General features: G+C 38.9%; 1 protein-coding gene across 5 annotated transcripts in view; it reads right to left on the reverse strand.

Moving 5' to 3' along the window:
- DPP4 (dipeptidyl peptidase 4) overlaps positions 1-13,818 on the reverse strand; it is a 77,455-nt gene that overhangs the window by 40,351 nt on the left and 23,286 nt on the right. For 4 of the 5 annotated variants that reach the window (XM_033412540.2, XM_004283621.4, XM_033412541.2 and 1 more), the window contains 5 exons: positions 12,810-12,890; positions 6,647-6,699; positions 6,457-6,529; positions 5,571-5,691; positions 1,101-1,261 (listed from right to left, as the gene is read on the reverse strand). In XM_033412540.2, coding sequence (XP_033268431.1) covers positions 1,101-1,261; positions 5,571-5,691; positions 6,457-6,529; positions 6,647-6,699; positions 12,810-12,890 — 489 coding nt within the window. The remainder of the gene's footprint in view (positions 1-1,100; positions 1,262-5,570; positions 5,692-6,456; positions 6,530-6,646; positions 6,700-12,809; positions 12,891-13,818) is intronic. The other variant, XM_012538174.3, reaches the window with a different exon arrangement.

A 13,818-nucleotide genomic window follows, 5' to 3' on the forward strand; every position in this document is an offset into this window, starting at 1 on the left:
GACCACTAGGAAGAATACCCTGGGTTCAGGCAAAGACACAATCCCCCAGGAAAATTAGTTTACCTGAGCCGAGAGCCAAAATGCTAATTAGGAAGCCTTCACTTCCACTCCAAATTCAGGTTCAGTACTTTGGAGTTTTACAATCAATATTATGACAGAAATCTATAAAATCGTTTTATATATACACATAGATTTTCAATTGACAAATTAGTTAGAAATAATATGATATTTTTAGTGAGAACACTCTATGGTATTTCTTTGCCAGTTGCACTCTTCAAAAAATAACATTCCACTGAAAATACATCTCCATATTTAGTCTCTGATTTTTTTTCTTTTAACTTCCTCTGTCTCCCTAAAATGGCAGCTCTTCATAAAGCAAATTGAGGGAGTCGGTAAAAATAAAAATCCCTTCTCCCAAATTGCTTACAGCAAAAACACTTTGCTATTAGATTTTCCTATAGATGATACTGTGGCCATTGTTATTATGACACTAGTGAAGTGAAGAATCCTGGTTCCCTCCTAAACCTCCCTCTTCCTTGGCTTATACTGCTTAATAAGGCTCTTCAGTGTTCATAAACATGCATCCCAGAGGGGGAAACAGTCTTGAAAACCAAGACATGACACTATTATTCCAAATGTAGGATGGGTGAAATTTACATTAGTGCCAAATCTATAATAGAACTACTAAAACTCGTCCTGTATCAGTTAGTAATACAACCTGGTATATAACCCTGCTCTTCAACATTATCTAGGGCACAATCCAATGTCTACAAATGAGATGAGCTTGTCATTCAATCACAGCCTCTCTTTTCCTCCTTTCAAACATTTTCATTCCCCCTACTTCTTTCAAAAGCATTTTCCCCATCTTTTTCGGCTTGTCATTCTTCAAAGTTTTTGGAGAAATTACAAAACCTTAAATCACACTCTTTCCTGGGATAATAAAAATACTTTAAAATTGCCACATGCTGTTGACTTCAGCAAGAGTAATCACACAAGCTGTTGAAGAGAGACTGACAATATTTTCATTAGCAGGAAAGGATTAAATGAAACCATTCTCTTCCCATCAAATCACGGAACCACTATGTAAACGGAGCACAGACCTTTGGATAAGGAATCTGCATGGTCTTTGGGTACTGCAGTGACTCATCAGAGTAGAAGGAGTATTCAATCAGTGGGACTTCCGTATCGTTAAATTGGGCATATGCTAAAAAAGTGCCGTTTGGAGACCACCACAGAGCGGAGTAAGTACTGAAGACTTCCTCTGAAAAAAGACAGAAATTGTTGTGTTACAAGAAGTAGCTGATAAATTGGCTTTGGCATTCAAAATATTGTTCTCATTAGCTTTAGTAATTACAGTAGAGTTCAACTAATGAACCACTTTGCATTTGCTGGGCTTCCAAAATCAGAGTAATACAAACGAATAAAAATAAAATCCTCAAGGATAGAGCTGGATTGTAAAAATAAGTAACCCGTTGGACCATTTTTGAATATCTTAGCACACAATATTTAATATAAACTCTACATTTTTTTCCTTATCTTATAATCCTCTAAATTTATGCCACAAAACATACTAAAAGTAAATTTCACACAAGGGGCTGATTCTCCTTTCTAATTTTTCAAACAGTCACCATGCCAGCATACGCTCCCCAAGTGGGCTCAGTTTGTACTGAGCCCGCAGGGTACTGGTGGGTGGTGTGTGGCTCCAGGCTATCAAACCAATATGGTGCCCAGAGTTTACTACTCTTGGCACAAAAGCCTTGAGAATGATGGATTTTGAATGGAAGGGAGCTCCATGAGACCCCTACCAAGAAACATCTCCTTTGCCTAGTCTAGAAACTGAAGACTCCCTTGGATTAACATCCTCCTCTGGTCTATCAGCTGATGGGTGAGGGAAGACGGTAAGATGGAAGCAAAAGGAAAGGAAAGGGTTTTCTTTCTTGAACAATGTTGCACTTGTTCCCAATTTCTGGCAAAGGTAGCTCCTTCCTATGTTTATTATGGAGTCTATTCACGGGACTTCCCATCTCTGCCTCTTAAAATGCCAAAACCTCTTTCACCAACTGGGAATAGAGGATTCAAGTAGACTTGATGGAGCCTCCTAATCCCTTACACAGAGTTAATCCACACATTTCATGTTGTGCTGCGAGAGGAAAGGTAAAAGCAAAAGCATAAAAACGTGAATATTAGAGTTAGGAAATCATTTATCCCAATCACTTTTCTGATTCTTATGGCTTCTTGACAATTTCTTCCAAATGCTTGCTTTCAGTTATGACAATGGTAATGGTAGTAGGAGTAACAGTAATAAAAATAACAAAAATAATAAAATATAATAATTATAATGATGAGCAGCTGCGATTTAATGCCTGCTGACCATACACTGATAAGTAACTGACATCTATTATCTCGGTTAATCCTCACAGTAACTCCTTGTGCAGATGAGCAAAGGGGCAGGCAGGCTTAAAGAGAGTAAGCAATTCACTCAGGAGCACATGACCAATAGTTGCTAAAATCAAGAATGAATCCGGATTTGTCTGGTTGGAGTCCATCTTCTACTGTTCCTTCCTGCCTATTTCAGCACTTCTAGTAACAGAAAACCTTCTACTTCATCAGGCAGCCTGCTCCCCCTTTGACTGCTTTATACGTATATCACTGAGTTACATTTATGCAGCAATTTAGAATTTACAAAACACTTATCTAATTGAACCCTGGGTGAGTCTATTCATAGGCTATTTTACAGAGAGGACAACTAAGGTTTAGAGAGATAGAGTGAATTGACAGAGACAAGAAGGCAGGCCTTGTGATTCTAAGCCAAGGAGGTTTCTCACTAAGAACTTCTTCATATACTGAGTTCATGTCTCATTCCTTATAGCTTCTACCCATTGGTTCTAATCTAAGATCAAGATGCAATTACATAAAATGAATACAATGACAGCAAGGTAATGCTTTGTAAAATCACTTTTAAGTACAGGTGGCAGGTATGAGTCTATGTTTTGGATTAGTAGTTATTTAGAATACTGAACACTTTATCTATCTATCTATTTACTTATTTATTTTTCTTTTCCATTATGGTTTATCACAGGAGATTGAATATAATTCCCTGTGCTATACAGTAAGACCTTGTTGTTTATCCATTCTATTTATAATAGTTTGTATCTGCTAACCCCAAACTCCCAATCCATCCCTCCCCCACCCCCCAACCTTGGTGACCACAAGTCTGTTCTCTATGTCTGTGAGTCTGTTTATGTTTCAAAGCTAAGTTCATTTGTGTCATATTTTAGATTTCACATATAAGTGATAGCATACGGTATCTGTCTTTCTCTTTCTGCCTTACTAGAATACCGACCACATTTTTCCATATCAATGATGTGTCGAAACCATTATTATAAAACTACACTGGTCAAACTCAAAGTCCTAAGAATGAAGGGATCATGGGTAAGGAGAAAGAAGAACAAAGAAAGAAGGAAAAGATATCCAGCCCTTCCTGAAGTTGGCTATGAACACGATGGGTGTCTATGGCACTCCCACCACCATCCTGTGATAACTCCCATCCTGCCACTCACTCTGAATTTCCTTAGGTAGCCCTGGGACCTAGTTTCCTCCCTCTAATAGGATACTTAATTCACTCCATGACAGTTTTTGTTGGCTTCTTTGTCTCTCTCTGGGCTGAATTCCCTGAGAGCAACAGTTGGGTAGCATTTGTCTCTGTGTCCCCAGCACCTGGCACAGCACCTTGTAGGTGGTTGGCACTCAATGTGAATTGCACTGAATTAATCCCAACCCCCACCCCCACCCCTGCCACTGTCAACACTACTGCCTCAGGGGGGTAAGGAATGCTCCACTCCCTAAATTATTTCCTTCTCTATCTCCTCTCATCTCACCAAAATTCGCATTTTCAGCTCTGGGTTAGGTAAACTACATTCATACTCAAAAGTGACTGTAACATAATTAACTTCATCCTAGGAGATAAAGTATTATCCTTTTTTTTTGGAAAAAGAAAACACTTATTAAATAAAGTAAAATAATAATCAATTAGAAAACCATACAATAAAGTGAAAACAGAAAACTTGAGAGAGAAAGCTATTTGGGGACCCAGGGTGGGGTGGCAGCCCAAGTCCCAGAATATAGGCTCCTCTGTGAGTGTCCCTCCTCAGTGTGGCATGTGGCCCTGTTTAGACCTTGCAGCTTTGTTTGTCCATTTACTTATGAACCTACAGCTTCTCAAAATGTACTCTCTTTTGATCCCAACAGGTCTTCATGTCTACAGTGGAGAGGGTGGCTCCAATAGGAAGGTGACCCCATATACGGAGAAGCAGGTGTGCCCCTTTCTAAGTATGGAGCATTTGTTAATGTACAAAACCAATTGTAGGAATTTCCCTGTAGGGACTAAAGTCCCGTTTTTAGAGACAGGCCCACATTGGAACTGTGAAGCCATTCTTCTGCTTGTGAATGGCTTAGTCATGAACAGGCAAAATGAGATCCTTCCAGCTATTATCTACCTTAGAAAGAACCTTAGTGTCGGAGTGTTTTTATCTTAGAGCTGCCCAGCTGTTCCAAGGAAGGGTCAGTCACAGCTTTGGGAAGAGGCTTTATCTAGCTCACGTTGGGGATCCTGGAGGTTGTGCTGTGCTGTCCAACAAGTGTTAAAGATGTTTTTCAATATCTAAGTGACAAGTGATAGTAAATTTCATTGTAAGTTTTCATCAAACACTTGTTTCTGGGCCATGGGAATTTATCTTTCTTTTAAAGTGTTTCCTGTTCTTATAATGTTATCCACTTAACTGAACTCGATTTGAACTAGTAAGAACTGAAATTGTCATGAAGAAAAACCTTTTTTTAATAAGTATGAAGAAGAAATAACAGGATAAAATAAGGATGAGTCTTTAATAAGCATGAGACAATCTTATGAAGGGTTTGGAATAGCCTCAAAATGCTTTTTACCTTGGCAACTACAGACATGAATAATGTTTTCCTAATATTTTCTAAAACTCTTTATCCTTAAAGAGAGAATCATTCTTTTTAACTTTTTCAGTTCTGTTTTTTGAACCCAGTTTTTCCTAGGTCTTTCTAATTATTTTTTTCTTCTTTAGAAACAGGAAATGCTAATTTGTTCAAGTTCCAATGAACACAAATCCTCTATAAAAAAAAGGCATTTTCTTACCCTTGACTCCCCAATCTCCAGACAATAGTTTGTCATCTTTTGGAATGTTCTGGGAGTATTTTGTTTTCTTTAGTAACTTCTGGGTTAGGTAGGCCGGTTCAAGAAACATCTGATATCAATCTGGAGGCTTTTATGCCCCAGTAAAGCAGAAAAGCTACCTACACAGAAAGGCCCTTTTGTAGCAGTAGAGCAAAGACAATAGGAGCATTGACGAGACAGTGAGGATGTAGCAGCAGTAGCCACTGTGAAGAGATTCTTGGTCTATGAGATACCTAGTGTTATGAGAGCTAAAGGAGATTTGATGACATTTTTAAAATGCAACTTATTTTGAATGCCATTGAATTTCCCCCCATCTTAACTGTTTTTGAAAACGTACAGATTTTCTGATTTGAAAAAGCTTTAACGTCTCTACCTTCATAAACCCAGTCAGTTATTCCATTATAGATTACATCTTCTTTCCCAGTCCATGTGACCCTCTGACTTGGCAAATTTGGTTCATTTTTGACATAAATATCATTTTTCCAAACGTACGCCTAGAAAGATTGGAAAAAAAATATTGATACATCATATATTTTATTCTGGATTTTAAAAAACTTACCAATTATTTTATCCTCAAAAAATATTGGTATGCAAGTGTAATGATTACCTAAGCGTATTCCATTGATCAGGAGGAAGAGTCATTTACTCCCTCCTCTCACATTCTTAAACTGTAAGTATAGATACAGAAGCCCAAGAAGCAGCTCACAACCACACTATTTGGATACTAAAGTGTTTGCGAAGCCTGGGAAGACTGACCACTTCCATAGCATGATGTGTGCTATGCATTTCTCTCCAGGGAAGGTGAGTAGATGTTGGGTGGCTGCATGCCCAGAGGGTGAAGTCAACTACAGATAAACAGTCTGTCTTCCTGTTTAGATTCTTCTGGACTTCTGACATTCTCCTAAGACTATAGCACATGAAGGTATATCTAGAGTGACAACATAGAGAAAGTCACAGAACTATCAGAAAGCAGGAATGCCTCAACAAAACAAAACCAAACCCAAAGTGCAACAGAATTAGAATTCAAGACTTTAATGAACATTTTCCCAGTAAATAAACAATTCCCTAACAGTAGTTCAGAAACTTTCAGGAATTGTATTTACTCTGTTAGACTAATAAAATATTATTTTAGGCAATAAAACTCTGTTTGATAGTGATGTACTGGCTTCCTAAGTATCTGCTCTGTATCATGGTTAGCAGCTTCTGCATATGAGAGATTTGAGCCATTATTTTTCTGACAAGGGGAGAGACTCACTAACCAATTTATGACCCACTGGTGACCATGTGACCCACTGTGTGTTGTTTGGGATTCTCTCTTCTGTAATTAGCTGCCTGGAAAAAGATAAAGAGAAACATTTCCAAGTGAATAAATCACAGTGGAATTTCTTTTCTTTTTAAATTATTATTATACTAGAAAAGCATAACAGATTTTGGGAGGAAGTCGCTGACCTTTTATTTAAGTCATAAATGTCATACGAAGCTGTGTAGGAATGCCTCCATTGCTGCAAAAGAAAACAAACATTTCAGGCTTCTGTGATTCTTGGTAGTTTGACCACTTGCTATAGGAGCCCAGCTGAGAGATAAAGCCGTATAACATTGTATAATTCTCAAATTTTATATCTTATAATTCCCTATCTAGATTCTTAAAATTTTGGAATTAGAAAATATCTCAGAAATCATCTAGTACAAACTCCTCCGGATTTTACCTATAACTTTTCTCTGGCCTCACCTCTGCAAAGGAGACTTCCCAGGACCACAGTGGGCTGAGGTGCCGTTTCCTGTGGCAAACATTATTCTCAGCACTTACCACAGTAATGTTAAGTTCAGCTGTTAAAGAAAATGCAAATTTTCCCTTTTCAACCACCTTATTGGCAAAATATCTTAAAGAACTCTAATTCTATTGCTGGTAGTGATGGGGAGAGATGTTTACTTTCCTACACTGATCATGAAAATATAAAGTGTTACAGATTTTTTGAAAGCCACCTGGCAATATGTTTTAAAATTGAAATACATATACCATCAATATTTTAAATAACCATCTCAAGAATCTAAAACATGAAAAGCAACCAAATCCAAAGAAATTAGAAGAAAAGAAGTAATAAAGGTCAAAGCAGTAATCAAATAGAAAAAAATACAATAGAGAAAAATCCAACAAAGCTAAAAACTGGTTCTTTGAAAAGACTAATAAAATTACTAACACAGAGTAAGAAAAAGAGTATGAATGAATAATATCAGAAATGAAAAATGGGATACCACAATGGGCTCTACAGACATTAAAAGATTATAAGACCTTATTTTAAATGTTTTTTACCTATAAATTTTAAAAGTTAGAAAAAAGGACAAATTCCTTTAAAAGCAAGTTATCAAAAGTGAGACGAAAGAGTGAATTCTGAATAGTTTTACATCTAATATAAAACTGAATCCATAAAAAACCTCTGTACAAAGAAAACTCCCAGCTCAAATAATTTTACCAGCAAACTCCTTGTCATTTATCCAAATGAGCTGAAAACTTACACCCACACGAAAAACCTACACACAAATGTTTACAGCAGCTTTATTCATGTTTGCCAAAACTTGGACATAACCAAGATGTCCTTCAACAGGTGAATGTATAAACAAACCATGGTCCAGGCAGACTATGGAATATTATTCAGTGATAAAAAGAAATGACCTACCAAGCCATGAAAAGAAATAGAGGAAACTTAAATGCATATTGCCAAGTGAGAGAAGCCAATCTGAAAAGGCAACATACTGTATGATTCCAACCACATGACATTCCAGAAAAGACAAAATTACAGACACAGTAAAGATCAGTGGTTGCTAGGGGTTCGGGTGAAAGGAGGGACGAACAGGTGGAGCACAGGGGATTTTTAGGAAAAGTGAAAATATTCTGCATGACACTATAATGACAGATAAAAGTCATTATACACTCTACATTTGTCAAAACCCATAAAATGTACAACACAGAGAGTGAACCCTAATGTAAACTATGAACTTTAGTTAATAATAATGCGTCAATATTGGCTCATCAATTGTAACAAATGTACTACACTAATGCAAAATGTTAATAATAGGGAAAATAACAGGGGTGGAGGTGAGGCGGGGGGGGGTGGTGAGGAAGTATATGGGAACCCCCTGTACTTTCCACTCATTTTCTGTAAACCTAAAGCTGCTCTAAAAAATAAAGTCTATTAATTCAAAAATAAATGAGCTAGAGCCATAGCAGATGACTTGGAAGAAGTTCCACATGGTACCACTGAGTGAGAAATGCAATTTACAGAAAAGTATGGAAAATAGGATTCTATTTTTATAAAATAAACAATAACTAAAAAGAATCTCTATCTTCCTAGAATTATATGAATAAAGAAACAAATATAAAATATGGAGGGGTATACAATAGATTCTCAACATGGGATACCTGGGGAAAAGGCAGAGGGGTGAGGAGTAGGGAGTCAAGAAAAAATTGTAAAAACATAAGACTGAAGATTTTTTAAATATATGATCACAGATTTGCATTTATGAAATATTATGTTTATATGTGGATACATATATAAATTAAAGATTTTTTTTTTCAAAATTACTTGTCTGTATGTCTGTTTTCCCTACCATACTCCTAGGGATAAGAAATTGTGTCTTACTCATCTTTAAATACCCGGAGTCTGGTCTAGTACAAGCCACATAGTATATATTCAAGAAACAGACCAAACTAAAATAATCAAAGTTTACCTATGAGGCTGAAATAGATGAAATAGGTAGCCCAAGACCCCCAGCTGTATTAGCAGAGCTAAGACCTGTCAGGTCCCTAATCTTGAAAACTATTTCCCACTTATCATTCATCACCCTCCTGTCCTCTCATGTCAACAAATATTTATTGTCTCCTCTTCTTTGCAAGTCATACATTCTTTTTTGAATCCTGAATTATTCTGACACACTCCATGCTTGTTTCTGGAAAACCTCTGAGTATAATACTCGCTAGAGCCAAAAGTTGTGGTACAGGCTAGAAATATTAAGAGATTTAAGAAGTTTTGAGATCATTTCAGGGTGACAGATCTATCATGGGTTGTAAAGAGAAATCCAAGATGTTTGTATATTCACTTAATCTTCTGAAACAGACTCATCAGTCTATTTAGGCTATAAACATTGGCACCTATCCTCTTGATTAGGCATTACTGGATAAGACAGGCTCCCTCTTTTTGAGGAGCTCATAGTTGAATGGGGGATATGGAGACATAAACTACAAGAAAAGAATCACAGAGCATGCAATGGAGGTGGGTGGGGAAAGGCAGGAATCATAAATTAGGAATTGGGGAGGGAGAGAGGCTTATGGAAAAGGTGACTCTTGGATTGAGTCTCAGTGGCAGAGGACTGCCACACAGAGAAGGAAAAAAAGCATCATAGCAGAAAGAGGTTCAAGCACGAACATAGGAAAGATCATGTTTAAGAGCACAAACTTTGGAGTCTTCTAACCTGGATTCAAGTCTTGCTCTAGACTGAATATTTGTATTCCCCCCTTACCCTCAATTCATATGTTGAAATCCTAGCCCCCAACGTGATGGTATTCTGGAGATGGGATCCCTGGGGAGTGACTAAGTCATGAGGGGGAAAGCTCTCATGAATGGGATTAGTTTCCTTATAAAAGAGACTCCAGAGAAATCCCTTGACCCTTCTACCATGTGAGGACACACGGAGAAGACGGTCAACTATGATCCAGGAAGTGAGACCTTGACAGATACTGAATCTGCTGGCACCTTGATCTTGGACTTCTCAGCCTCCAGAACTCTGAGAAATAAATTTCTGTTGTTAAGCCACCCAGTCTATGATGTTTAGAGCAACCCAAATGGACGAAGGCAAGTCTCCAATATGTAATATCAGGCAAGTTTCTTTCTAGACTTCAATTTTCTCTTTAGGAAGATGAGGATAGTGACAGAAACAATCTCAGGAGCATGAGAATGAACGTGAAGTATTTAGCAGGACTCCTGGACATTGTCAACAAGTCACAGACGATGCAACTATTATTATCGGTACAGCATTAAGCGATGAGGCGAGATGCTATAAGAACATCCATACTAGGCTGTATGGTCCTTACTTATTTATGTTTTCTTTTTTTTTAATTAATTAATTTTTAAAAAATTATTTGGTTTTGTTCACTGACTCACTTACCTTTTTTTGTAGCTACACCTTAAAATTAAGAATTGATCTTTCTGAATGCACTAGCTCAGTCATGGAGAAACCATGCAGTAGGATCTAAAGAGCACTGGAAGTAGACCTCCAGGGAAATTGAATAAAAGTAGACTTTTCTTTGTTCTTGATGTGTGTCTTGAGAGTTGATTAGTCAACACATTTACGCTGTATAGAAAATTCTACTGGATACTCCGGGAAGTAAAATAGAATATAGAGTTCTCTATTTCAGTAATCTTTTGATTTAATGCTCGGCAATAAAACGTATGAAGAAAGTAAGCTAATGTGATAGAGAGTGAATGCTGGGGGGACAGAGTAGCATCAACAAAGCCTGGACCTGAATTACTAAAAAGGGAGAGCATATGATGAGCAGGCGAAGAAGGTGCCAGGATGAAGCAATAGCAAGTGCTTTGGCCCTTAGATGGGAATGAAAGTGATGCTTGAGAAATATGAAGAGCTTTGCACTTAAAGGTTCTTAACTTTGGATCACTGAATCACTTGGGAGTCCTTAAAACTACCCACGCCTGGACCCCATCCATAGCTATGCTGAGTTAGTTGGTGTGCAATAGGCTGTAGGCATCTGTATTTTATTATTTATTTATATTTTTTTGCGGTTCGCGGGCCTGTCACTGTTGCGGCCTCTCCCGTTGCGGAACACAGGCTCCGGACGCGCAGGCTCAGCGGCCATGGCTCACGGGCCCAGCCGCTCCGCGGCATGTGGGATCTTCCCGGACCGGGGCACGAAGCCGTGTCCCCTGCATCGGCAGGAGGACTCTCAACCGCTGCGCCACCAGGGAAGCCCCTAAGCATCTGTATTTAAAAAAAAACTTCCCCAGGTGATTGATCCTAAGGAGCAGGCAGGGGTGGGAAGCACTGGCCAAGCTTGGTGAGTGCAGAGAGGGAGGTGCGAGGTGGGTTCAGAAAGGCAGAGTGGCAGGATGAAGGGGACAGAATGAAAACAGCAGAAGCAGTTAAACGCACATGAAAACTCCCGTGATACAACAGATACAAATTACCAATGATGGTTGTCCAGCTAAGGTCTACCAGTGAAATACATCCGTTAGTACACACCATATGGCACTTGTTGAACTTGGCTAAATAGCAAATTGAGCTGGTATTTACCTTGCTGTTTCTACCTTAACCTCATAGTCTTTATATGTTTGTCTTTAACTTGGGAAATTGTTAATCTGTGGTTCTCAACCATGGCTGCTCATTAAAATACGTGTTAAAAAAAAAAAAACAAAAAAAGAAAACTGATGACAGCTTCACCCCAGAGACTTCAATTTATTGATCTGGGGATTGGACCTGGACACTAGGAATTTTTAAAAGCTCCTTAAGTGATTTTAATCCGTAGACAGCAATAAGAACCACTGAATTAAACAAACACTAATTCATTAACTGGGAACAGATGTGGTAAAGTTGGTTTAGGCTTCTGATTCCTTCCTGGTGGATTGGTTTAGCAGAACATAGTCAGCAAGGCTTCATGTCCAGGAAATGGAGCCCAGCACGATGAATCAGGGCAAATATCACGAGCGGGAGTTACCATCCCAAAATGGGAAACGGAGTACGGGATGGTCGGCATGGCCTGAATACAGGAGCGCTGGTGTGTGGGATAAGGTCACTCAGTATTTACTATTTATTCTAGAGAAAAAAGGCAGAGGTAGGGATCCCCAGCTTTGTATTTTGTTTTCAAGCAGAATCTCTCTACAGGTTTTTAATCTTTCCGGTATGTCTCAAAACTTCCTATACTCAACAACCGTTGTCAAATCCATGAATAATCAAAAAGCTGCAGTGAAAGTCACTGGCGATCGGCAGCCACCCTAAACATGAGAAGGATGTGTGATTAGGCTGTAACCTTTCCTCAGTGTGTGAGAATTTGATGTTGGGCTGGGCAACTGGAGGAAGCTGAGCGCACCCTGCAGGGCACTGGTGACGCGTTCTGAGGCTGCCCCTTTGGAACGGTTTGTATATGGTGGGACCTGGGGGCTGGGAGGTGGACCGTGCAGAGTCTCTTCTAGAGGATGAGAAGTTTAACTGTTTTTAAAGCAAATGCTTGAGAGTTTTAATATATGTCGAACTGAGACAAAGGAAATAAAGGGTTCTATTACTGGATGTACAAGTCAGACATGTACACATACTTTTAAATTATAAGTTCTATTTTATTAACTTATGTTTTTAGTATCTATGTATAATATTACTTTAGCTTTTTAGTATTTGAAAACCCTGAAAATGAATTTCTTTTAAAACATTCGTTAGACTTATCTTTTATGAATGAGAATGACCATTTCTCCTTCTGATACCGAATTAATGAGTTTTTAGCGCCTACTGTTTTACTTAGGTATCAATCCTAAATAGTCACAGACTTGAAATCAGTTATAAAATAACATACTCATAGGATTCTTTAAATGTCACAGTAAAAAAGCATTTCTTTTACCTTCACATAGTTGTGTTCGAAGAGAACATATTGTCTATCAGGAGATACTGAATAATCATTCATAGAAAATCCAAATTCATCCTGTAAATCAAGTAGAAAAAAGAACAATTGAACGATTCCATTTAACTGCCGTTATTGAGTACTTACTGTGTAGAGGGTACGGTTCTAGACTTGTGGCTGGTAGCTTGAGAGGTTCCAGTCTAGAAGAGGGGGCACACTCCCTCACACAAATGACCGTGAGGCAAGGTGGGTGGTGATCAGGGTTAGAGAATCAGGGAGGGAAGGATTTATTTTAATGAAGGAGAGATAGCTATGTGGGTGGCGATCAGGAACAGAGAGAGAACTTCCTCAGGAGGGGAAACAGCAGGAGTAGAAATCCAGATGCAGAAAGGGCATGCATATTTAGAGACTGCCTAAAGGTTAGTTGTAACCTGAATACAGTATAGGGTGTGTCAGACAAAGAGAAGACATAAAATTAGAAAAATAGCCAAGGCCTAGATATAAGAAATAGACCTATGAACTACTTTTTTTTTTTTTTTTGGCAGTACGCGGACCTCTCACTATTGTGGCGTCTCCCGTTGCAAAGCACAGGCTCCGGACGTGCAGGCTCAGCGGCCATGGCTCACGGGCCCAGCCGCTCCGCGGCATGTGGGATCCTCCCGGACCGGGGCACGAACCCGCGTCCCCTGCATCGGCAGGCAGACTCTCAACCACTGCGCCACCAGGGAAGCCCTGAACTACTTTTTGCACATGGATGTGATAGAATCTTATCTGGCTTTTACAAAGATGCTCTGGTGACCCAGTGGCTGAGATGAGATGAGAGGGGAGGGGTTACAGTAGCCCTGGACTTGGGCAATGCCGTGGTCTGATTTACAGAATGGAGAGAGGGACACTCGTTAGAATACTGTCACAAGATTAATCAAGGCTTCGAACCAGGACTATACCGTGGAAATGGAAATCCAAGAGACACTTGACGTTGCAAGGGAGGACTGATAGGTTTTGTTGAGTA

Source organism: Orcinus orca, chromosome 7, assembly GCF_937001465.1.
Source record: "Orcinus orca chromosome 7, mOrcOrc1.1, whole genome shotgun sequence".
NCBI lineage: Eukaryota > Metazoa > Chordata > Mammalia > Artiodactyla > Delphinidae > Orcinus > Orcinus orca.